At 39.3% G+C, this 27,106-nt stretch overlaps 1 protein-coding gene across 1 annotated transcript in view; it reads right to left on the bottom strand.

The window, feature by feature from the left end:
• The window catches only part of LOC150089906 (uncharacterized), a 550,032-nt gene that overhangs the window by 359,689 nt on the left and 163,237 nt on the right, over positions 1-27,106 (bottom strand). The window contains exon 6 of the mRNA XM_090389700.1: positions 21,762-21,940. Within this exon, the coding sequence (XP_090245826.1) occupies positions 21,762-21,940 (179 nt within the window). The remainder of the gene's footprint in view (positions 1-21,761; positions 21,941-27,106) is intronic.

Here is a 27,106-nt window from a genome sequence, read left to right on the forward strand (position 1 = left end):
AAATTTTATTGAAAGTAAATCTAAATCATGACTCAAACCAGAGCAGCAAAGCAAAAGGCTCAAGCTAATGGGAATGCTGTGGCCCAGGGGAGAACTGAGGGGGGCAGTTGTCCTCTGAATCACAGCCTTTTAAGATGCACTATTTGCTTGATGTTTGCGGAGCAGTAAAGTATGGGACATGATACTGCCATGGGGGATGTCTTTGTATGTGTGCGATGCAAGGAGTGTAAGGAGATCAGGCGACAACTCAGCGTTGTTATGGGCCTATATGAGAGCTTGAAGGACAGGGTGGATGCCCTCGAAGGATTACAAATGAGGGGCCCATCAAGCTCTCAGCTGCCCACACCAATGCCAGAGCTTGCACTTGGTCATCGCGCAACACAGCGGCAACCCCCAAGGCAGAATGTGCTGGTCCCAAAGGAACTAATAGTTGTTGATGACTCTATTGTCAGGGAAACGGGAAACATGCTTTGTAAAAAGGATAGGTGGAACAGGACCAGGGTATGTCTGCCAGGGGCAAAAGTTGATGATGTTGTAGAGCGGATATCATCTTTTAAGGGCACAAAAGGTTGTACACGTTGGCACTAATGATATAGTTGTACACGTTGGCACTAATGATATTAAGAGTAGGAGACCGGCGGAATTACTTGACAAGTACAGGTCACTGATGAAAAAAAGCCGTGAATTAGGGTTGAAATTGAAAGTGTCTGCAATTCTGCCCAGACACGATAGGAGGGAGTATATGATGAGAGCCCTGTCAATAAATTCGGCCCTGGAAAGATTGTGCAGGGCTCAAGGGGTAAAATTTTTTTCAGCCTGGTCTGTACTTGTTAACAGGAGAGAATGCTTCTACAGGGATGGGATACACTTAAATAGAAAGGGTGCAAGAATGTTTGCTGATGCTATCGAGGCAGTGTTAGGCGGGTCGGAAAACTGCTAGATTGGGGGGATACAAGGACTAATAGATTAACAGTAGCCATTGGCAGAGGTAAAAGTGATTCTTGCACTGCTTCTATTGGAATGAACCGCAGCCTGGAAAATAAGATGCAGGATATTTCAGAGACTGCTGGGAATCATTGGGGTACAAGTAAACACATGGGTTGTGTTAGGGTAGCTAAGAAAAAGAACAGGTGCATGTATATTGCGTGTACACCAATGCTAGGAGTTTAGTAAATAAATTTGATGAATTTGAGGTATTGCTCAAAACATCAAAGGCAGATATTGTGGGGATTTCAGAGACGTGGTGTCACACAGATATAAGGAATGCAGAACTGGAATTTGGGGAGTACAATGTCTACAGAAAGGATAGACAGGATAGGAAGGGAGGAGGGGTTATGCTATTAGTTAAAAAACACATAAAATCCAAGAAAGTGAAGCCAGTCGACATCGCTGGACACTGCAGTGTCGAGTCAGTTTGGTGTGACATAAGCATTGGGAGATCAAAATTGAGAGTTGGAGTGTGCTATAGGCCTAATGACTCTGATGAGTATAATAAGAAACTGTTCGGAGAAATTGAGTGGGCCAGTAAATCAGAGAGTCTTATAATGGGAGATTTTAATTTCCCAGATATTGACTGGAATCTGGGGACTGGTCACTCACACACTAGCAGGGCTTTTGTGGATTTATTGGATGATTGTTTTCTACATCAGCATGTTCGGGAGGCAACTAGAGGGAGTAATACTCTTGATTTGATTATCAGTAGTGATTCTTCATGCATTAAGAATCTGCAGATAAATGAACCACTAGGTGGCAGTGATCACAGTGTGCTGAAGTGGGAGTTACTCAAAGAGGTAACTACCATTAGGGGTAAAGGGAAGGGGTATTGCTTTCGTAAAGGCGACTACAATGGACTGAGACAGTATTTAAATTCTATACAGTGGGATCAACTGATGATATTGTCAACAGCAAATTCAAAATAGGAAGCATTCAAAGAACTTATCTTGGAAGCTACTAGGCTTTACATACCAACTAAGAAATATTGTTCAAGGTTTAGGCCTAAATGGATGTCAGATGAACTAATGAGGCATACGGCAGAGAAGAAAAATGCATGGGATACATACAAATTAACACATGACACAGACGCCTATGATAGATACAAGTTGATCTGTAACCAAGTTACAAAGGAGGTTAGGCAGGCGAAGGCAGATTACAAGAGATCCTTGGCAAGGGATGCGAAGAAAATCAGCAAAGAGTTCTTTACTTATGTAAACTCTAGAAGGAAGGGGATGAATCAGATTGGTCCACTTGAGATCGATGGGTCAACTGTTGATGACCCTGCTCAGGTAGCTAACAAACTAAATGAATATTTTGCATCGACATTCACACATGAGGAGTTATTCAGCAAGGGGAATGCCAGAGGTGTATTCAACTCTAGCAGTAAGCTACAGAATCTTGAAATAACTGGGAGCAAAGTGGAGGAGAAATTGTTGAAGATAAACACAAGAAAGGCACCTTTGGTGGATGGGATCTATCCAGTTATATTAAAGGAGGCAGCAAAGGAAGTAAGCAAACCCTTAGCCATAATTATGACAGCTTCCTTGGACTCAGGGGAGGTACCCACAGACTGGAGATGTGCAAATGTGACCCCAATTCACAAAGGGGGATCAAAGGCTGACACAAGTAATTATAGACCTGTGAGTTTAACTTCTGTTCCCGGAAAATTAATGGAGGCACTGGTTCAAGAAGCACTGCAGGATCATCTAGACAAGACTTCAGTTATAGCTAGGACACAGCATGGTTTTGTTAAGGGTAAGTCTTGCCTGACCAATTTGATTGGATACTATGATGCAGTCACAAAAGAACTGGATGCAGGGAATAACTTTGATATTATATACTTGGATCTTAGAAAGGCTTTTGATACTGTTGCACATGGAAGACTGCTGCACAAATTGGAGCAGTGTGGCATTGGAGGCAAATTGCTGCTATGGATAAAGGGGTGGTTGAGGGGGAGAAGACAGAGAGTGCTAATCAATGAACACTGCTCATCGTGGACTAATGTTATTAGTGGAGTCCCTCAGGGTTCAGTGTTGGGTCCAATATTGTTTTCTGTATTTATAAATGATATTGATGATGGTATATCAGGCTTAATGTCCAGGTTTGCAGACGATACGAAGGTTGGCAGGGTTGTCAAGGACACTACTGACACTATGCTACTGCAACAGGATTTGGAAAGGTTGAGCAGATGGGCTTCGAGGTGGCAAATGAAGTTTAACATTGACAAATGTAAAGTACTACATATGGGAAACAGCAACCCCAGAGCAACGTATCAACTCTGTGGTACTACACTGACAGTGGTAGAGAATGAAAGGGACCTGGGGGTGGTTGTGCAGGCAGATATGAAGTTCTCTGAGCAGTGCAGACGGGCTGCAAGAGTAGCTCATGGTGTATTGTCAATGATATATAGGAATTTTTCTAGCAGGGATAAGGAGGTGATTATTCCCTTGTATAAAGCAATGGTCAGGCCACACCTAGAGTACTGTATACAGGCCAGGAGGCCTCATTTCAAGAAGGATGTAGAGCTGCTGGAACGAGTACAGAGAAGGGCAACTAGATTGGTGAATGGGACAAAGGGGTGCTCTTACGAAGAAAGGCTTAAGTTTTGCAAATTACAGTGTCTGGAAACTAGGCACCAGCGAGGTGATCTGATAGAGGTGTACAAAGCCTTGAATGGTTTGAGCATGCTCAATGCTGATGGGATTCTTCCTCTAGCTCAGAATAATCACCTGAGAGGGCATAAATTCAAATTGAGGAAAGACAGATGTAGGATAGATGTGCAGAAATTTGCCTTTAGCCAGCAGGTGGTTGGTAGGTGGAACAGACTTCCATCCCTTGTCGTGGAAGTTGATAGCCTAAATAAGTTTAAGGCTCAGCTGGACAGGTATTTCGAATGAACAGAGGGGTGAAGTGTAAGTGGTAATTTTCATTTATGTTACTTTCTTCTTTTTTTTTTGGCTGATGCTGCATAAGCTTGCTTTCTTGCATAAAATGCCTCTACTAATGCTAATGCTAATTGTGCTTTAGTAAAATCTGAGGTGTTAATAGTGTATCTCTGCCTTTAAAGTGTTGTTTATTCAGTTGCTAAATGCGTGCAGCTTTGTTTATGTGTATCAAGCGTGCCTCCTCAGTTTGTAATTGTGCTTTATTCCCTAAAAATGAGTAAAATACTTAAAAGGTGTGAAAAGGAAGCGTCCTGGTGAAGATGACACTGCAGAGATTCAGAGAGAAAACGAAAAGCAATATCGATAAACAGAGGCGGACTGGATCAAAAATTCTTACCCGGGAAAATTTATAGTGGCCTCATACTATGGTTTATGGCCAAAATCACACCGGCCTCCGGCCCATTGTGGTTTCCCCGGTAAGGCTTATGGCCAGTCCGCCTCTGTCGATAGAGAAAAAATATGAAATTGTGAAGCGCTTTGAGCGAAATGAAAGACCATGTGATATTGCACATGCTACAGACCTAAATGAGGCAATGCCCAGAATTACAAAGAATGCAGAGAAAAAAAAAAACAACTTTGATAGCAGGAACAACTCAAAGTGTAATTAAAATCCATTATATTAAGACACAAACAATTGGAAGAGATGGAACGGCTGTCATCTGTTTGGATAGAAAATCAAACAAAAAACAAGTTTGCTTACGATAGAAGCAAAAGCATTAGCAATATTTTATTACTTAATAGTCGTAATAAAATACGTAAGTACTTTTTTACAATTATTTATTGTGTTTGGTAATGTTTTGGTTACAAATGTGTGTTCAACCCTGGGTGGTCGGCACCCAACCCTATTTTTCCCATAGGGCCTGTTGTTTATATTGCACGATTTTGCATTGCACGAGGGTTTCTAGGAACACAACTATCGTGCTATACGAGGACTGACTGTACTACCATTGTTGTCATATGCATTAGGCACTCCGGCTTGCCTGCACAGGCCAAGTTTGTGCAGTCAAACCAGAGCATGTGTATATAGTGCAGGCTGCCTGAATGGCCGTCTGGCCCTGTCTTTGTAAATTTGAGCGACGACAGATATTGCCAGGCACAGAACTGTAGGTCTGTGCATGTAGATGTGGTTTTCCCAAATATGGTACACACAAAGAACCTTGTGAAGGCACACACAATGCCGTAAACAAATTCCCTAATTGATAAAATTGTTCTATAATTATTAGCTTCACAAGTTCTGATTGTAATTGGGCCGCTGACATCGGTAATTTCCAGATTGTGGGTTATGAGAGTGAGCAGACAGCAGGTTAGACAAAAACCCAAACACAGTGAAAGAAACAAATAATTCATATTTAATGCATCTTAAATTCTTCTTCAATACCCTTAAGCTGTATGAAGAAATTCTTCTTCACTACACTTAAAGATAACATTACTCCATTTGAATCGTTACAATATATTTTTAAAAATGATTTTACAGATGCTCTTCCAAATGTAGCAGTTGCACTAAAAATTTTTCTAACTTTATCAGTTTCAGCTGCCTGAGGTGAACGGAGTTTTTCAAAATTAAAATTAATCAAAAATTATTTACAATCAACAATGTATCAACAAGGACTTTTTAATTCGGCAATAATTTCAATAGAAAATGACCTTTTGGAAAAAAATAAACATAAATGAAATAATTAATAAATTTGCATTTCTTAAAGCAAGGAAACAAATTTTTTTAATTTTTTTAACATTATGATTTTCCTTTCATTTTATTATTGTGATAGAATACGACTACTGTGATTTAGAATTTAAATTTTATTTCCAGAATTTCAGAATGATTTTGTTATTTTTGCTTGTTGTTTCATTATATTATATGTGAGATATTTTGTAATTCTTTTCTTTTTCAATAAATGAATGAATGCTATTTTATTTTTTAATCCAAATAATTTTGGGGCAGCAAATTTGATTTCACTTACTAGTGACACATAGGGTCGCAGCAGCCCTGAATAGGACCAGGATATGTCTGCCAGGGACAAAAGTTGATGACATTGTAGAGCAGATATTTTTTAACAGCACAAAAGGTGATATTGTTGTAGATGTTAGCACTGATGACATTAAGAATAGGAGATCGGCAGACTTACTTAACAAGTACAGGTCAATGTTGAAAAAAATTCAAGAGTTGGGGTTCAATTTAAAAGTGTCTGTTCGACAATATATGACGAGAGAGCCTTGTCAATCAATTTGGCCCTGAAGAGATTGGTGCAAGGCTAGTGGGGTAGAATTTTTCTCAGCAGTGAACTGTGCTTGTTAACAGGAGAGATTGCTTCTACAGGGATGGGATTCGCTTAAATAGAAAGGATGCAAAAATATTTATAGATTCTATCAAGGCAGTATTAGGTGGGTCAGAAAACTGCTAGCTTGAGAGGATAATTCAGAGACTAAAAGATTAACAGTAGCCGCAGGCAGAAGTGAAAGTGATTTTGTACTACTTCGATTGGAATGAGCAGCATTCTGGAAAGCAAGGTACTGGGGATTTCAAGGACTGCTGAGAGTTATAATGGAACAAGTAAATCATGGGTTGTGTTAGGATACCTAACACAGGTGCATGTATACTTGCATGTACACCAGTACTAATAATATAGTAAATAAATTTGATGAATTAAAAGTGCTGGTAACAACATCAAAGGTGGATATTGTTGGGATATCAGAGATGTAGTGTTACACAGATATAAGGAATGCGGTATTGCAATTTGAGTACTATGCATACAGAAATGATAGACAGGATAGGAAGGGAGGAGAGGTTATGCTGTTAGGTAAGAAACGCATAATATCTAAGGAAGTGCATTCAGTTGTCGTGGATGGACAGTGAAATGTTGAGTCAGTCTAGTGTGACATAAGTAATGGGAAAGCAAAAATGAGGGTAGCAGTGTGTTATAGGCTTAATGATTTTGATGAATACAATGAGCAACTAAACAGATAAACAGAGTGGGCCAGTAAATCAGAATGCCTTATAATGGGGGATTTTAACTTCCCAGATATTGAGTGGAATTTTTTGAATTGCTCACTCGCATGCTAGCAAGACTTTGTTGATTTATCGGATGATTGTTTTTTTACACCAGCATTTTCGAGAAGCAACCAGAGGGAGAAATACTCCTGATCTGATTATCAGCAGTGATTACAGTGGTCAACATGTAAAATGTTACAAAAATGAAAAGACCCAATCTTGATTAATTTTATACTACTGAACATGAAAATCACATTAAAATTTGTTGATTGGCTCTTGTTTTCAAATTACAGTTAGGGTCCCATATTAGTTAGTTACTCTACATTATCAACTATGGCTCTCAGCAAAATGCATGGCAACACCAGTTTCAGTACCACAATCATGCTGTTATCACATGATTGGCAACTGTTGCCTCACTCTACATCACAAATTGTTATTGACTCAAATGTTGTTACATCTGTTTTTGCCTGGAACAGAGTTGAAGACAACTCTGTTGCAGTAATCTTTGAATAAAGCTAGGTACTGAGTGTGAGTTGTTCTCAGTGAGATTCCTACTTTTTGCACAGTGTTTGTGTCATGTAAGATTAATATGCCCAATAATTGTATGAATAGTCCAGATGACTACTATTACGTACGTGGTGAAGTCACATTAGCATCAAGAAAGAGTCTCTTAACTTGAGCCGTAAAAAAGTCTACTTTAGCATTAGCATTAGAGGCATATGATGCAAGAAAGCAAGCTTATGCAGCATCAGTCAAAAAAAACACTCCAATTTCACCCCTCTGTTCGATCCAAATACCTGTCCAGCTCAGCCTTAAATTTGTTTAGGCCATCAACTTCCACAACAAAGGATGAAAGTCTGTTCAACCAACCAACTACCTGCTGGCTAAAGGTAAACTGCCGCACATCTATCCTAAATCTGTCTTTCTTCAATTTAAATTTATTCCCTCTCAGGTGATTATTCTGAGCAACAGGAAGAATTACATCAACATTGAGCATGCTCAAACCATTCAAGGTTTTATACACCTCAATCAGATTACCCTGCAGGTGCCTAGTCTCCAGACACTGTAATTTGCAAAACTTAAGCCTTTCTTCATAAGAGCAACCCTTTGTTCCATTCACTAATCTTGTTGCCCTTCTCTCAACTCGTTCCAACAGCTCTACATCCTTCTTAAAATGGGCCTCCAGACCTGTATATGGTACTCAAGGTGTGGCCTGACCATTACCTTATACAAGGGGATAATCACCTCCTTATCCCTGCTAGAAAAATTTTCTGTATATCATTGACAAGACACCATGAGCTACTCTTGCAGACTATCTGCACTGCTCAGAAAACCTCATATCTGCCTGCACAATTACCCCCAGGTCCTTTTCGTTCTCTACCACTGTTGGTGTAGTACCACAGAGTTGATACATTACTCTGGGGTTACTGCTTCCCATATGTAGTACTTTACATTTGTCAATGTTAAACTTCATTTGCCACCTCTCAGCCCATCTGCTCAACTTTTCTAGATTCTGTTGCAGCAGCATACGTACAGTCATTAGTGTTCTTATTTGCAAACCTTCATATCGTTTGCAAACTTGGACATTAAACTTGATATACCATCATCAATATCATTTATAATTACAGAAAACAACAATGGACCCAACACTGAACCCTGAGGGACTCCACTAATAACATTAGTCCATGATGAGCAGTGTCCATTGATTACCACTCTCTGTCTTCTCCCAATCAACCATCCCTTTATTCATAGCAGCAATGCCACACCACTCCAATTTGTTCAGCAGTCTTCCATATGCAACAGTATCAAAACCCTTTCTAAGATCCAAATATATGATATATGATTTCTAGTACATTGGGTGTAAAGTAAGCGACCAGGACAAGAACTGGGCTCCACACATATGCTTCATCAAAACTCAACACATGGGTGAATCGAAAGGGATGTTTTATTAGCATTAGTAGAGGCATATGATGGAAGATAGCAAGCTTATGCAACATCAACCAAAAAAAAACTCCCATTTCACCCCTCCGTTCATTCAAAATACCTGTCCAGCTGAGCCTTAAATTTATTTAGGCTATCAACTTCCACAACAAGGGATGGAAGTCTGTTCCACCAACCAACTACCCGCTGGCTAAAGGCAAATTTCCGCACATCTATACTACATCTGTTTTTCCTCGATTTCAATTTATGCCCTCTCAGGTGATTATTCTCAGCAAGACAAAGAATCCCATCAGCATTGAGCATGCTCAAACCATTCAAGGTTTTATACACCTCTATCACTAATTTATACACCTTGTTCCATTCACTTTTATACACCTTTATACACCTTGTTCCATTCACTAATCTTGTTGTCCTTCTCTGTACTCGTTCCAGCAGCTCTACATCCTTCTTGAAATGAGGCCTCCAGACCTGTATACAATATTTCTTAATTTCTCCTTATCCCTGCTAGAAAAATTCCTGTGTATCATTGAGAAGACACCATGAACGACTCTTGCAGCCCATCTGCACTGCTCAGAGACCTTCATATCTGCCTGCACAATTACCTCCAGGTCCTTTTCATTCTCTACCACTGTCAGTGTAGTATCACAGAGTTGATATGTTGTTCTGGGGGTGTGGGGGGGGGTTACTGCTTCCCATATGTATAACTTTACATTTGTCAATGTAAAACTTCATTTGCCATCTCTCAGCCCATCTGCTCAACCTTTCCAGATCCTGTTGCAGCAGCATAGCATCAGTAGTGTCCTTAACAAAACTGCCAACCTTTGTATCGTCTGAAAACTTGAACATTAAGCTTGAACATAAAACAATAATGGACCCAACACTGAACCACGAGGGACTCCACTAATAACATTAGTCCACGATTTCTCCTCCATTTTCCTCTCACTTATTACAAAATCATCTAGCCCACTGCCAGAGTTTACTTCACCTCTGGCGTTCCCCTTCCTGAATAACTCCTCATGTGTGAATGTAGATGCAAATTACTCGTTTAGTTTGTTAGCCACCTAAGCAGGATCCTCAACTGTTGAACCATCAATATCCAGGGGACCAATCTGATTCGTCCCTTTCCTTCTAGAGTTTACATAGGTAAAGAAATCTTTTCTGTTTTTCTTTGCATCCTTTGCCAAGGATTTCTCATAATCTGCCTTTGCCTGCCTAATCTCCTTTGTGACTTGGTTACAGACCAGCTTATATCTATCATAGGCTTCCATGTCACCCATTAATTTATATGTATCCCATGCATTTTTAAACCTTTAACAATATTTCTTAGTTGGTATGTAAAGCCTAGTAGCTTCCAAGATAAGTTCTTTGAATGCTTCCCATTTTGAATTTGCTGTTGTTAACATCATCAGTTGGTCCCACTGTATACAATTGAAATACTGTCTCAGACCATCGTAGTCGCCTTTACAAAAGCAAAAACCCTTCCCTTTACCCCTGATGGTAGTTACCTCTTTGAGTAAATCCCACTTCAGCACACTGTGATCATTAGCATTAGCATTAGTAGAGGCATATGATGCAAGAAAGCAAGCTTATTCAGCATCAGCCAAAAAAAAAGAAAAAAAAAAAAAACAACCACTACTCCCATTTCACCCCTCAATTCGTTCGAAATACCTGTCCAGCTGAGCCTTAAATTTGTTTAGGCTATCAACTTCAACAACAAGCGATGGAAGTCTATTCCACAAACCAACTGCCCGCTGGCTAAAGGCGAATTTCCGCACATCTATCCGACATCCGTCCTTCCTCAATTTGAATTTATGCCCTCTCAGGTGATTATTCTGAGCAAGAGGAAGAATTCCATCGGCATTGAGCATGCTCAAGCCATTCAAAACCTTGTACACCTCTATCAGATCACCTCGGCGATGCCTAGTCTCCAGGCTCTGTAATTTGCAAAACTTAAGCCTTTCTTCGTAAGAGCAACCCTTTGTTCCATTCACTAATCTTGTTGCCCTTCTCTGTACTCGTTCCAGCAGCTCTACATCCTTCTTGAAATGAGGCCTCCAGACCTGTATACAGTACTCAAGGTGTGGCCTGACCAATGCCTTATACAAGGGAATAATCACATCCCTGTCCCTGCTAGAAAAATTCCTGTCTATCATTGACAAGACACCATGAGCTACTCTTGCAGCTCGTCTGTACTGCTCAGAGAACTTCATATCTGCCTGCACAATTACCCCCAGGTCCTTTTCATTCTCTACCACTGTCAACGTAGTACCACAGAGTTGATACGTTGATCTGGGGTTAGTTTCCCATATGTAGTACTTTACATTTGTCAATGTTAAACTTCATTTGCCACCTCTCAGCCCATCTGCTCAACCTTTCCAGATCCTGTTGCAGCAGCATAGTATCAGTAGTGTCCTTAACAACCCTGCCAACCTTTGTATCGTCTGCAAACTTGGACATTAAGCCTGATACACCATCATCAATATCATTTATAAATACAGAAAACAACAATGGACCCAACACTGAACCCTGAGGAACTCCACTAATAACATTAGTCCACGTTGAGCAGTGTCCATTGATTACCACTCTCTGTCTTCTGCCACTCAACCATCCCTTTATCCATAGCAGCAATTTGCCTCGAATGCCACACTTCTCCAATTTGTGCAGCAGTCTTCCATGCGCAACAGTATCAAAAGCCTTTCTAAGATCCAAATATATAATATCAAAGTTATTCCCTGCATCCAGTTCTTTTGTGACTACATCATAGTATCCAATCAAATTGGTCAGACAAGACCTGCCCTTAACAAACCCATGCTGTGTCTGAGCTATAACTGAATTCTTGTCCAGATGATCCTGCAGTGCTTCTTTAACCAGTGCCTCCATTAATTTTCCTGGAACCGAAGTTAAACTAACAGGTCTATAATTACTTGTGTCAGCCTTTGATCCTCCTTTGTGAATTGGGGTTACATTTGCACATCTCCAGTCCATGGGTACCTCCCCTGAGTCCAAAGAAGCTCTCATAATTATGGCTAGGGGTTTGCTTACTTCCTTTGCTGCCTCCTTTAATATAACTGGATAGATCCCATCCACCCCGGGTGCCTTTTTTATGTTTATCCTCAACAATTTCTCCTCCACTTTCCTCTCAGTTATTAGAAAATCATCTAGCTCACTGCCAATGTTTACTTCACCTACGACATTCCCCTTCCTGAATAACTCCTCATTTGTGAATGTAGATGCAAAATACTCGTTTAGATTGTTAGCCACCTGAGCTGGATCCTCAACTGTTGAACCATCAACATCCAGTGGACCAATCTGATTCATCCCTTTCCTTCTTGAGTTTAAATAGGTAAAGAACTCTTTTCTGTTTTTCTTTGCATCCTTTGCCAAGGATTTCTCATAATCTGCCTTTGCCTGCCTAATCTCCTTTGTGACTTGGTTACAGAGCAACTTATATCTATCATAGGCTTCCACGTCACCCATTAATTTGTATGTATCCCATGCATTTTTCTTCTCTGCCATATGTCTCATTAGTTCATCTGACAACCATTTAGGCCTGAACCTTGAACAATATTTCTTGGTTGGTATGTAAAGCCTGGTAGCTTCCAAGATTAGTTCCTTGAATGCTTCCCATTTTGAATTTGCTGTTGGTAACATCATCAGTTGGTCCCACTGTATAGAATTTAAATACTGTCTCAGACCAGCATAGTCTCCTTTACGAAAGCAAAAACCCTTCCCTTTACCTCTGATGGTAGTTACCTCCTTGAGTAAATCCCACTTCAGCACACTGTGATCACTGCCACCCAGTGGTTCATTTATCTGCAGATTCCTAATGCATGAAGAATCACTACTGATAATCAGATCAAGAGTATTACTCCCTCTAGTTGCCTCCCGAACATGCTGGTGTAGAAAACAATCATCCAATAAATCCACAAAAGCCTTGCTAGTGTGTGAGTGACCAACCCACAAATTCCAGTCAATATCTGGGAAATTAAAATCCCCCATTATAAGACTCTCTGATTTACTGGCCCACTCTATTTCCCTGTACAGTATCTTATTATACTCATCCCAGTCATTAGGCCTATAGCACACTCCTACTCTCAATTTTGATTTACCTATGCTTATGTCACACCAAACTGACTCAACACTGCACTGTCCAGCGATGTCAACTGGCTTCACTTCCTTGGATTTTATGTGTTTTTTAACTAATAGCATAACCCCTCCTCCCTTCCTATCCTGTCTATCCTTTCTGTAGACGTTGTACTCCCCAAATTCCAGTTCTGCATTCCTTATATCTGTGTGACACCACGTCTCTGATATCCCAACAATATCTGCCTTTGATGTTTTGAGTAATACCTCAAATTCATCAAATTTATTTACTAAACTCCTAGCATTAGTGTACACGCAAGTATACATGCACCTGTTTCTATTCTTAGCTACCCTAACACAACCCATGTGTTTACTTGTACCGCAATGACTTCCAGCAGTCTCTGAAATATCCTGCATCTTGTTTTTCAGGCTTCTGCTCATTCCAATAGAAGCAGTGCAAGAATCTTTTTCACCTCTGCCCGTGGCTACTGTTAATCCATTAGTCTTTGTCTCCCCCCAAGCTAGCAGTTTTCCGACCCACCTAACACTGCCTCGATAGCATCAGCAAATATTCTTGCACCCTTTCTATTTAAGTGTATCCCATCCCTGTAGAAGCAATCTCTCCTGTTAACAAGTACAGTCCAGGCTGAAAAAAATTCTACCCCTTCAGCCTTGCACAATCTTTCCAGGGCCGAATTGATCGACAAGGCTCTCATCATATACATCATATCACTGCCACCTAGTGGGATTGCATTAAGAATCACTATTGATAATCAGATCAAGAGTATTACTCCCTCTAGTTTCCTCCCAAATATGCTGATGTAGAAAACAATCATCCAATAAATCCACAAAAGCCTTGCTAGTGTGTGAGTGACCAACCCACAAATTCCAGTCAATATCTGGGAAATTAAAATCCCCCATTATAAGACTCTCTGATTTACTGGCCCACTCTATTTCCCTGTACAGTTTCTTATTATACTCATCAGAGTCATTAGGCCTATAGCACACTCCTACTCTCAATTTTGATATCCCAATGCTTATGTCACACCGAACTGACTCGACAGTGCACTGTCCAGCGATGTCGAATGGCTTCACTTCCTTGGATTTTATGTGTTTCTTAACTAATAGCATAACCCCCTCCTCCCTTCCTATCCTGTCTATCCTTTCTGTAGACGTTGTACTCCCCAAATTCCAGTTCTGCATTCCTTATATCTGGGTGACACCACGTCTCTGATATCCCAACAATATCCGCCTTTGATGCTTTGAGCAATACCTCAAATCCATCAAATTTATTTACCAAACTCCTAGCATCAGTGTACACGCAAGTTTACATGCACCTGTTCTTTTTCTTAGCTACCCTAACACAACCCATGTGTTTACTTGTACCACAATGACTCCCAGCAGTCTCTGATATATCCTGCAGCTTGGTTTTTAGGGTGCTGCTCATTCCTATAGAAACAGTGCAAGAATAACTTTCACCTCTACCAGTGTCTACTGTTATGCCTTTAAAAATGCCCATGAAATGGAGGGAGCCAACAAATCATATCACAAGCTGTTATTTCTATATGGTGCTAATTTGAAAAGGGATGACAATGAAGAAAAAGTGGAAAGTGACGTACCCAAATATACCATCTGCAATTCGTCCCATGCCTTATAGTGAAATACTACCTATTCCTGATCCACCTGAACATTTTTTCTGTACACTCTCATGAAGATACCTATGAACATCAACTAGATATACAGAAAGAAGTACAGTAGCCGTCTTCATCAAAGGATCCCCCATTTTGTCCAAAACTTTACCCTTCTAAACCACATAAGCTCACAGAAAGTGAGCTTATGTGGTTCAGAAGGCTAGATCATTATGTGAAAATGACTGTATTTCATACTTGAAATGAAGACTGTGATAAATACCATCAAACAGAAGGTGAACTCACTGTTTGTAAGGATGTTGATGGTCAATGGCAGCAACGAATACGAGGCAAATTCCTGAAGAATGTCGACTATTTATAGATGCTTCTAACGTTAGCCTTAAGGGTGTGTTATTACACAAAAACGAAATATACTGCCTTCAATACCTCTTGTGTATGCCATCCACAAAAAAGAAACAAATGCAACCATGGAGAACATTCTCTTAGGTGTTGAGTGTTAGGTGTGTGAGCAGCAGATATGTAGTGATTTAAAGGTAATCACCATTTTATCAGGCCTATAAAAGGGTTACACTAAGTATTTTTTTGTTTTCTGTGTGAGTGGGATAGTTGTTCCAAGGAGAGGAGTTGCCCTCAACAAAAATTATTAACACCTGGAAAGAAGAATGTAGCATTCGAACCTCTTGTAGGTCCAAATAAAGTTTTGCTTCCACCACTCCATATTAAACTGGGGCTCACAAAAAATTTCATTAGGGCTTTGGAAATGAATGGCCCTGCATTCACATATTTGCAAGAGAAATTCCCAAGACTAAGTACAGGGAAGATTAAGACAGGCATTTTCACCTGTCCACAAATAAGGCAACCTTTCAGAGATGAATATTTCTAATCAGCCCTTAGTGACAGCGAGAAATCAGCATGGAAAGCCTTTTTAGCATTAGCATTAGTAGAGGCATTTGATGCAAAAAAGCAAGCTTATGCAGCATCAGCCAAAAAAAAAAAAAAAAACCCACTTCCACTTCACCCCTCTGTTCGTTCAAAATACCTGTCCAGCTGAGCCTTAAACTTATTTAGGCTATCAACCTCCACGACAAGGGATGGAAGTCTGTTCCACCAACCAACCACCCGCTGGCTGAAGGCAAATTTCCACACGTCTATCCTACATCTGTCTTTCCTCAATTTGAATTTATGCCCTCTCAGGTGATTATTCTGAGCTAAAGGAAGAATCCCATCAGCATTGAGCATGCTCAAACCATTCAAGGCTTTATACACCTCTATCAGATCATCTCGCTGGTGCCTAGTCTCCAGACACTGTAATTTTCAAAACTTAAGCCTTTCTTCATAAGAGCACCCCTTTGTTCCATTCACTAATCTTGTTGCCCTTCTCTGTACTCGTTCCAGCAGCTCTACATCCTTCTTGAAATGAGGCCTTCAGACCTGTATACAGTACTCTAGGTGTGGCCTGACCATTGCCTTATACAAGGGAATAATCACCTCCTTATCCCTGCTGGAAAAGTTCCTGTATATCATTGACAATACTCCATGAGCTACTCTTGCAGCCCATCTGCACTGCTCAGAGAACTTCATATCTGCCTGCACAACCACCCCCAAGTCCCTTTCATTCTCTACCACTGTCAGTGTAGTACCACAAAGTTGATACGTTGCTCTGGGGTTGCTGTTTCCCATGTGCAGTACTTTACATTTGTCAATGTTAAACTTCATTTGCCACCTCTCAGCCCATCTGCTCAACCTTTCCAGATCCTGTTGAAGCAGCATAGTGTCAGTAGTGTCCTTGACAACCCTGCCTACCTTTGTATTGTCTGCAAGCTTGGACATTAAGCTTGATATACCATCATCAATATCATTTATAAATACAGAAAACAATAATGGACCCAACACTGAGCCCTGAGGGACTCCACTAATAACATTAGTCCACGATGAGCAGTGTCCATTGATTACCACTCTCTGTCTTCTCCCCCTCAACCACCCCTTTATCCATAGCAGCAATTTGCCTCCAATGTCACACTGCTCCAATTTGTGTAGCAGTCTTCCATGTGTAACAGTATCAAAAGCCTTTCTAAGATACAAGTATATAATATCATAGCTATTCCCTGCATCCAGTTCTTTTGTGACTGCATCATAGTATCCAATCAAATTGGTCAGGCAAGACTTCCCCTTAACAAAACCATGCTGTGTCCGAGCTATAACTGAAGTCTTGTCTAAATGATCCTGCAGTGCTTCTTTAACCAGTGCCTCCATTAATTTTCCTGGAACAGAAGTTAAGCTCACAGGTCTATAATTACTTGTGTCAGCCTTTGATCCGCCTTTGTGAATTGGGGTCACATTTGCACATTTCCAGTCTATAGGTACCTCCTCTGAGTCCAAGGAAGCTCTCATAATTATGGCTAAGGGTTTGCTTACTTCCTTTGTTGCCTCCTTTAATATAACTGGATAGATCCCATCCACCCCGGGTGCCTTTCTTGTGTTTATCTTCAACAATTTCTCCTCCACTTTACTCCCAGTTATTTCAAGATTCTCTAGCTTACTGCTAGAGTTGAATACACCTCTGGCATTCCCCTCGCTGAATAACCCTTTTGAATAACCCTCGCCTTTTGAAACATTTTGACTGTTTTTCCAGTAATGTTAAAGCCAGCAACCAGAGGAAGCTTGTGGAAGATCTCATTATTGCTTATGAAAAACTGGTTTACAACATGTCAATTAAGATGCATTTCTTGCATTCACACCTCGATTTCTTCCTGCCAAACTGTGGTGCCATCAGCGGCGAACATGGTGAGCACTTCCATCAGGGCATTGCAGCAATGGAACAAAGATACAAAATCAAATAGAGTGCCACCATATTAGTTGATTATTGTTGGATGGTGAAAAGGGATGCTCCCAAAGCACAATACAAATGAAAGTCAAAATGGTCTCATGTTTGATACAGGTATGTTCGTAGCTGTAACTTACTGCCATATAAATAAAAAATACCTTATATAAATATAAAAAACTACTTTTTTTGAAAAGAAGAACCAATCTGCCATTTAAGCAGTATTTCTATGTTTAGCACCCTAAAATCTATAAAGTAAACTTACTTTCATGCCCGTAACAAGATATGACACAACATTTGTTTGTTATTTGGTTTTTAGGAGCATTAGCAACTAAGGCCATATTGCTCCGGGAATATGCGGAGGTCATTCCCTTGACTTTTCCGCATCCTCCGTATTTGTTGATGACGGGTTCGAACCCCAGTCTAATCAAGAAGCGTGTGTTATGCACTGTTGCTCCTTCCCACCTGCTATGGAGGCACCCCCAACATTTGTCATTCATTGTTAGTCATACATTAAGAATATGCAGATAAAGGAACTACTAAGTGGCAGTGATCACAGTGTACTGATGTGGGATTTACTCAAAGATGTAACTAACATTAGGGGTAAAGGGAAGGGTTTTTTTGCTTTCATAAAGGTGACTACAGTGGTCTCAGACAGTTTTTAAACTCCATACAATGAGACTAACTGAAAATGTTACCAACAGTTCTAAATGAGAAGAATTCAATGAATTATTCTTGGAAGCTACTAGGATTTTAATAGCAACTAACAAATACTGTTCAACCTTTAGGACTAAATGATGTCTCATAAACTAATGAGACTTATAGCAGAGAATAAAAATGTATGGGATGCATATAAATTATCAGTAGACACAGAAGCCTATGGTAAATATAAAGCCTATATAAAATCAAGTCACAAAAGAGGTTAGGCAAGTGAAGGCAGATTACGAGAAATTTTTGGCAAAGGATGCTAAGAAAATCAGCAATGACTACTTTACCTATGTAACCTCTAAAAGGAAGGGGATGAATTAGATTGATCCCCTTGATATCAATGGTTTGACTGTTGTTGATCCCACTTAGGTAGCTTACAAACCGAATGAGTATTTTGCATCCATAGTCACACATGTGGAATTCTTTAGGGAAGTGAAGGCCAGACGATTATCAAACTCTAACAGGGAGCAAAGTGATGTTATTATAATGAGAGGAAAGTGGAGGAGAAATTGTTGAAGATAAACATAAGAAAGGCACCTGGGTGGATGGGATCTATCCAGTTATATTAAAGGAGGCTGCAAAGGAAGTAAGCAAACCCTTAGCTGAGAGCATCCTTGGACTCAAGGGAGATTGCCATGGACTGGAGATGTGCAAATGTACACCAATGAGCCAAAATATTATGAACAGTGAGTCATTATGCAAATTGAAGAAACTGCACGTGAACTACAGCGTGTGCATTGGTCGGGACACGGTACATATAAAACACCTGATACTGAGCTCCGTTAATCAGTGTTACTCTTGTTCTTCAGATGGGAAATGCAGCAGACTTAAGCGAGTTTGACAAAGGCAAAATTGTAATGGCCAGACGACTGGGTTGGACCATATCATATGACCGTGAGCACCCCACCGGCACAGCTGGTGGGGTGGTCACAGTCAGTCATGGTTAGTACCTACCGAACATTGTCTGAGAAGAGGAAACCCACAAACCATCGGCAAGATAACCACGGCTCATCGATGCTCAAGGTGAGCGGACTCTCCCGGATGGTACATGGCAACAGAAGGGTGACTGTGGCACAACTTGCCGACAATTGGAATGTTGGCGATGGGAGTAATGTGTCACAACACACAGTACATCAAACCCTGCTGAAAATGGGGCTGCATAGCCACAGGCAACTCTAAGTGCCCATGCTAACCACGGTTCATCAGGCCAGCAACAGCCCCTGCAATGGACGTGTGAGCATCGAAACTGGTCCTTGAGTGATTGGAAGGTCGTCTGGTCTGGTGAATCACGTTTCCTGTTGCACCATGTGGATGGCGAATACGTGTGCATCATTTACCTGGGGAACTAATGGCGCCTGGATGCACTGTGAGACAAAAAGAAGCCCATGTCGGCAATGTCATGCTTTGAGTGATGTTCTGCTGGGATACCCTGGGTCCAGTCATCCACATGCCGGGCACTCTGACATCTACCACCTACCTAAACATCATTACTGACCAGGTACACCCTTTCATGGGAACGGTCTTTCCCTCTGGCAGTGCTATCTTTCAGCAGGATAATGCACCATGCCACACTGCCTGGATTATTCGAGACCGGTTTGTGGAACAAGAGGAAGACTTCCAGGTATTGCCTTGGCCTCCAAATTCTCCAGACATCAATCCCATTCTGTGATTTGTGTTGGAACAGCAACTCCGATCTACGGCATCTCAACCACTGACATTACAGGAGTTAAAGGATCTGCTGGTTACGTGTTGGTACTAGATATCACAAGACACATTTAAAAATACTATAGCATCCATGCCTCGCCAGGTTGAGCTGTTTCGGCTGCACGTGGAGGACCAACACCATATGAACTAGGTGGTCATAATGTTTTGGCTCATCGGTGTATCAAATGATAAAATGGTGGCATCAGTAATTACAGACCTGTTAATTTAACTTCAGGGAAATTAACAGAATCACTGGTTAAAGAAGCATTGCAGGATCATCTAGACAAGATTGCACAAGATTGCAGGATCATCTAGACAAGATTGTGTATCTGAATTATAATTCAGATACACAATGGGTTTTTTTAAGGGGAAGTCTTGTCTGATCAATTTGATTGGATACTATTATGTGCTCACAAAGGAATTGGATGCAAAAAATAATTTTGATATCATATACTTGGATTTCAGGAAAGCTTTTGATACTGTTGCACATGAAAGACTGCTGTGTAAATTGGAGCAGAATGGCATCAAGGGCAAGTCAAGTTGCAGCTCTGGATAAAGGGATGGTTGATTGGGAGAAGACAGAGAGTCGTAATCAACGGACACTGCTCTTCGTGGACTAATGTTATTAGTGAAGTCCCGTAGGATTCAGTGTTGGGTCCATCATTGTTTTCTGTATTTATTAATGATATTGATGATGGTACATCAGGCATAATGTCCAAGTTTTCAGATGATATGAAGGTTGGCAGAGTTGTTAATGACAGTAATGACAGTATGCTACTGCAACAGGATCTAGAGAAATTGAGAAAATGAGCTGAGAGGTGGCAACTGAAGTTCGACATTGACAAATGTAAAATACTGCATGTGAGTAGCAGTAACTCCAGAGTTACACATTAACTGTCTGGACAGCATAGTGGAGAATGAAAAATACCTAGGGGTAAATGTGCAGCTATATATAAAGTTTTCTGAGCAAAGAAGACAGGTTCCAGATCATCTCATGGAGCCTTGTCAATGATATACAGGAATTGTTTTAACAGGGATAAGTAGATGATTATCCCTTTGTATAAGACAATAGTCAGGCCACGCCTTGAGTGCTGTTCACAGGTGTTGTGGTCTCATTTTAGGATATAGAATGCTGGAATGAGTACAGATCAGGATGAGATTGGTGAGGGGAACAAAGGGGTGTTCTTACCAGGAAAGGCTTAAGTTTTGCAAATTACTGGAGACTAGGTTCCTATGAGGTGATCTGATTGAGGAGTCTAAGTCCTTGAATGGTTTGAGCAAGCTCAATGCTGATAAGATTCTTCCTCTTGCTCAGATTATGCAGCTGAGGGGACATAAATTGAAACTGAGGAAAGACAGTTGTAGAAGAGACGTGTGGAAATTTGCCTTTAGGGTGGTTGATTGCTGCAAGAAACTTCCAACTGTCGTTGTGGAAGTTGATAGCTTAAATAAATTCAAGGAAATAACTGGACAAACTTTTGGAGTGAATTGATGGGTGAAATTAGAAGTTGGGTTTTTTTTTTTTTGGCTGATGCTGTATAAGCTTGCTTTCTTGCATCACTAATGCTAATGCTGATACTAACTGTATTTATAGCAGAAAATATAACTATGAACTAATTTTTTTATACTGTATTTTGGTCATGTGTAAGCAAAATGTTCTGGTCTGCTGCTGAGTAAAGAAAAAAAAAGATTTATTTCAAATTTTTAAAAGACATTAATCTCCGTAGACTTGTTAAAAATTGCTATTTATACAGAATAACAGATTGATTATAAGATTCTGTAGAGGATGATTCTCCATACCCAAGGTAAAAGTAATATAAAACAATAAGTAACATTGTATTAGAAAATTATTTCAATCAAAAGGTAGAAAAAAAATTTTTTTATGAAACTTTTCATTGAAATCATCAACAAAACCAAAATACTGGTCTTACCTTGAAGACTGATCTTTTGGAGATGTCCTGGATTGTGTATCAACTATTGCTGATAAAGGAATGGTGTCTTTTACTTTGTCAATATTTCCAAGATATACTGTAGAATCAACCGCAGTCTGATTAACTGTTACATCTTGGCCATTTCTTTCACACTGAGGATGGTCAGGCAATGTTCTGTTCTGTAAATTATGAGAGAAAAAAATCTACAAATAAATTCACCACTGTTTTCAACATTTTTTCTGATTATTAAAATAATTAATGTATAGCTTTCAATGAAGAGCATAACTATTAAAAATGAAATTCTGATTCCATTATTGTCTGTTATACTGACATACGAATATTAATCATAAAATGGGTGAATGCACTCAAAACATTAATGAAGCAGCTCTGCATGCACTTTGTGCACCTTGTAACATTTTTAAATGAAAAAAAAAAAACACATTTTTGTAACATTTGCAGATAACATAATTTTTAAAAATTATGCACTTCATAATATCATGATGAAACTGAAGTTATATTCATGTAAAGAAATGCACTATTAAACCATATGTGAATGCTTAATATGTTTAATGGAGTGGTTTCAAGAAGACAAAATAACCACCACAATAAAAGGTAAAAAAAAAAGCTAAACTGCAGCCATTATCAACCCACTGCAGGATGGAAGTCTCCTCAACAATTCATGCTGAAGGAAATGGACCATAATCTGCCATGTTGGTCCAGTGTGGGTTAGCAGATCGACTATATTTAGCAGTCAGGGGCTTGACCCCAGTCTACTCAAAGATCATGTGCTGCTGCACTCCTGCTCCTGACCGCTCAACTACGGAGCTAGCCTCCACAATACAGGTATTTAACAACCAGTTAAAGAGGAAAGGGTTTGAAACTCAACTGAGTAACATTATCAGGCTAGGAGAGTGAAATTTTCTGAATGACCGGCACCAAAATGACTGCGGAGTTTATTATATTAATGAATTTTGTTACTGAGGCTATTTATGCCTTAGTAACAAAAGTTTCTTTCATTATATATATTATAATGAAAGAAATAATAAGTACAAATGATTTTTGTACTATCACTATTTATTTATTTATTTTTTTACTATCAGTGATCTCATTATGAGTAAAATCACCTTCTCCTTCATCAATATCATTGTTCTTCTTCTTTTCTGGCGTTATAACCCAGGGTGGGTCTTAATCTTCTCAACGATGTTCCACCAGTACACCCTCCCAGAAGTCAAACTTCTCCAACTTCTTATTCTCATGGTCTTTAAGTCCTCTTCTACATCATCCATCTATCTTTTCCATGGTCTTTCTCCTCCTACCGATAGGTTTCCATTCTATTTTCCTCTTAGTTGTTCTGCTGTCATCCATTCTCATTACATGTCCCAACCTGGCAAGTCTCTGGCTCTTCACAAATCTGACAATGTCTGCACCCTGAATAAGATTGTTAAGTTTGTGGTTCATTCTGATCCTCCAGGATCCATCAGCATCTTGTACGGGCCCAAAGACTTTTCACAAAATTCTACATTTGAACACTCTCAACAACCGCTCATCTTTACTCAATAATATCCAAGCTTCACAACCATATGTTACAACTGGACTAATGAGACTTTTGTATATCCTTAATTTTAAATGTCTGTTCAATACTCTGAACTTCATTAGTTTTTTATGTGCATAGAAGCATCTGTTTCCACTCAGGATACGGGACTTAATTTCATTAGTAATAGAGTTGGATTGGTTTATCTGCAAACCTAGATAGGCGAAATTTTGAACATGATCAAATGAGAAGCTGTTGGTTCTTAAATTTTCCTTATTATCTGCCATTCTCTGGACTTCCATATATTTTGTCTTCGCTTCATTTATCCTAAGTCCTCTTCTTTGTGCTTCACACCCAGCCTGGCCACTGTTTCCTCCAGTGCTCCTTTATTCCTACTGATAATAGTGACATCATCAGCATATGCACATACCTGCACTATCTTTGTGCCTATGTGTCCAGTCACTTCTAATTTTCTCACAGCCACCTCTAAAACCAAGTTAAATAACACAGTAGAGAGTGCATTGCCCTGTCTAACACCGGCGTTAATGTCGAAGGGAGTCGTCAACTCACTGCCAATTCTTACCACTGCTTTAGAGCCAGCCAGGGTTCCTTTTATGAGCCCAACAATCTTTGTAGGTATATCCAAGAGAAGGAGATCATTTATCATTTCCTCTTTGTTGAGTGAATCAAAAACATGTTTGAAATTTACATATAAGTTAAATAAGTGTATATTATACTCAAATGCTTTTTCCTGTATCTGCCTCAAAATGAAAATCTGGTCAGTTGTTGAGCGATTGGGTCTGAACTCACACTGATATTCTCCAATGATTTTCTCTGAATATGCTGCCAGTCTGTTATAAATAACTCCCGAAAAAACTTTGTAAGTAATGCTCAGCAATGTAATACTACTATAGTTAGAGAAAAGCAGTTTATCACCCTCCTTGTGAATCGGTTGTATGATTCCAAGTGCCCATTCATCCGGGATTTTTTCCTCAGACCATATTAATAGTATCAGATTATGTATTCTTCTCCATAGTGTCACTCCACCATTCTTGAGCAACTCTGCATTATTCCATCAGCTCCTGGTGCTTTAAAGTTCTTTAAGCACTTAACTTTTCGAATTGCTTCGAAACTAGGATCTTCAATGCATGGTTCTACTGTATAGTATAATAGCTGTTTTGTTTCAGTATTACTTCCTGTCAAAATGCACTCAAAATACTTTTTCCACTATTTCGGAACCTCCTTTCTCTCAGTCACCAAGTTCCCTTCACTATCCCTACATGCAGTAACTTTTGATCGGAATTCCTTTGTACTTTTTTTAATCTTCTTATGAAATTTTCTATTTTCTTTTCCTTCTTGTTGTAATGTTCCACCATTTCATTGACCTTCCTTCTCAAAGCTTCTCTCTTTTTCTTTCTACACAACCTAGCTGTGCCAATTCGTTTTTCCTTGTAGTGTTCACTATTCACTCTGTATAAAGGAATAGCAAGCGTCAGATAAAGGTGGAAAAGTTTAGTTAGTCTAAAGAGAGGAGTAAGAAAATTACAAAATTTAAAAAAAAAAAAAAAAAAAAAAATCTGATACAAACTAAACATAAATATGGATACATAATACAAATATGTTTAGCTTGCATCAGATTTTTTTTTATAATTTTCTTACCCCCTCTTTAGACTATTTAACTAAATTTTTCCACCTTTATCTGATGCTTGCTATTCCTTTATATATTTAACTTATTACTTTTGCTTTACATTTCACTCCCTTTTAATTGGCTTACCAATTCAGCCTATAATTTGTTTTAATTCATCATATCATATAGGATATTTTCATTCTTTCTATCTATCTTCCCTTCAATACACTTTTTTCTTCCATTTTGTGTAATTTACACCTCCATCTACCTGCATTTCAACAGTTTTATTATTTCTACCACATATATATGTAGTTCTTGACTTTACGAGTTAATTTGTTCCTAGCGTGCACTTTAAAGTGGGAATTTATTTCCCCTAGATGTAATGTTCAAAACAGGGGTTACATTCACAACAATGAAATTTGATCATAGTAATGTTAAATAAAGGTCAACAAAACAATAGTTTACACATAAATAATGATTTATCCAAAGAAATGAAAATATAGCCTTTAAAAGAAAATTATAATAATAAAGAAATTATTTATGTCATACATGTTAAAGAATGTTTATTCTTCATCATCATTGACTAAATGCACACTCATTGATGGTTCAGCAATCACTGCTGGTTTGTTGGAAGAACAAGGAGTAGTCCTCTTCTTCAGAAATGCTTCAAGAGTTGTTTGTTCCCTAGACAGTCTTCTCTTTTCTTTATAAATTTCATGATAGTATGCATTAGCATTTTTTAAATTTGTAGCAACTTTTCTAGTGTTAGTGTGCTCGAAATTTGAATCTTGTGACCTGAAAATGTCAATTGCTTTTTGTATGTGTTAAAAAGCTTCATCAAGCTGCTTGAGAGTGAAGGAATGAACAGGAGTTTCAGCTGTTAAATCTTCTTCTTGCTCAGCTTCTTCACATTTTACCATTTCAAGGAGGGCTTCATTTGTGAACTCTCCATTGTGTGCTTGAAGCAGATCAGTGACATCAGTTGTAGAAATGTTAAGCTGCAATTGATTAGAAATATTAAACCACTTCTCATTTTGTATGATCTCTGCTGGTTCTTGAGATCCTTCAACATTATCAATAAACTAAGGAAGAGTTTTCAAATTTATCCCCCTTAATAAGCTGGATAAATTTGAAATAAGTCAAGACAGCGAATGCATAGTAGTACTGTATGTCTAGCTACATGCATGGTTTGAAATGTCGTATTTATGAATGTTTGGCATTTATTTATTGCAAAAAAAGAACTCATAAACCTGGGAACTCAAAGCAAAAACTACCTGTATATACTTTTGTATTCTTTGCTGCTGCCTTGCACACTTAGGTACAACTCTCATATTACTTTTATCACTCTAATTTTTCGCCTCATATATATCATTTTATCCATGCTTTAATTAAAGCTAACTATATTAATAAATATTAACTTAGAAGTACTAAAACAACACTGATGCTTTCACAGGTAACCACTATGCAAATAATCAACTATAATTGCATTGACTGGAGAAATTTGATGATTTTCCTCTCAAAAGTGCTCAGCCACAGCAGATAATCAACCAACTCTATTGCTCTTACATGCTCTTCAAACCTATGTCTGACTCCCCTATATAACCTTCTCCACAATCTGGACATTTGATCTTGTATATAGTTTTATTTGTACCCTCAATAGGTACATGGTCCTTTACCCTTGACACAACTGTGTGCCACCTCTGCCTCAGCAACTGCACAGAGTGTGTCTGTCAGGTCTGTAATATCCTGAAGACCTATTGTGTTAAGTCCGGATAGGAAGGAAGGAATATGTGCAGTTGCAACTGATGTGAATGCTTCTCTCCACCCCTGCCCCCTTTCTCACAAACATACTTGTCCAAAATCCTTTAGGGGTACCCACACTTTCATAGATCTGTTGTGACATGTCTAACCTCCTCCAGTCTATCGTCAGAGGTGCTGCAGTGGGACCAATCTCTATCCGATAAGGCCCTAATTGTACTATTTTTAAGAGTGTTGGTTTATGTCATACTACAGTGTGTGTTTTTCCCCCTGACACACGGGCTTCCTATAAACTTCTACCTTCACTCTAGGGCCATCTCTATAAACTAATACATAAAGGAAAAGTAGGGTAGTCTACTTAAGAGGTAAACTAAATGGAGAGAGAAAATTTATTAAGAAAATTGAGAACTTCATCCTCTCCTCCCCTCA

This window comes from Mastigoproctus giganteus, chromosome 2 (genome assembly GCF_048544385.1).
Source record: "Mastigoproctus giganteus isolate SK-2022 chromosome 2, ASM4854438v1, whole genome shotgun sequence".
NCBI classification, from domain to species: Eukaryota; Metazoa; Arthropoda; class Arachnida; order Uropygi; family Thelyphonidae; genus Mastigoproctus; species Mastigoproctus giganteus.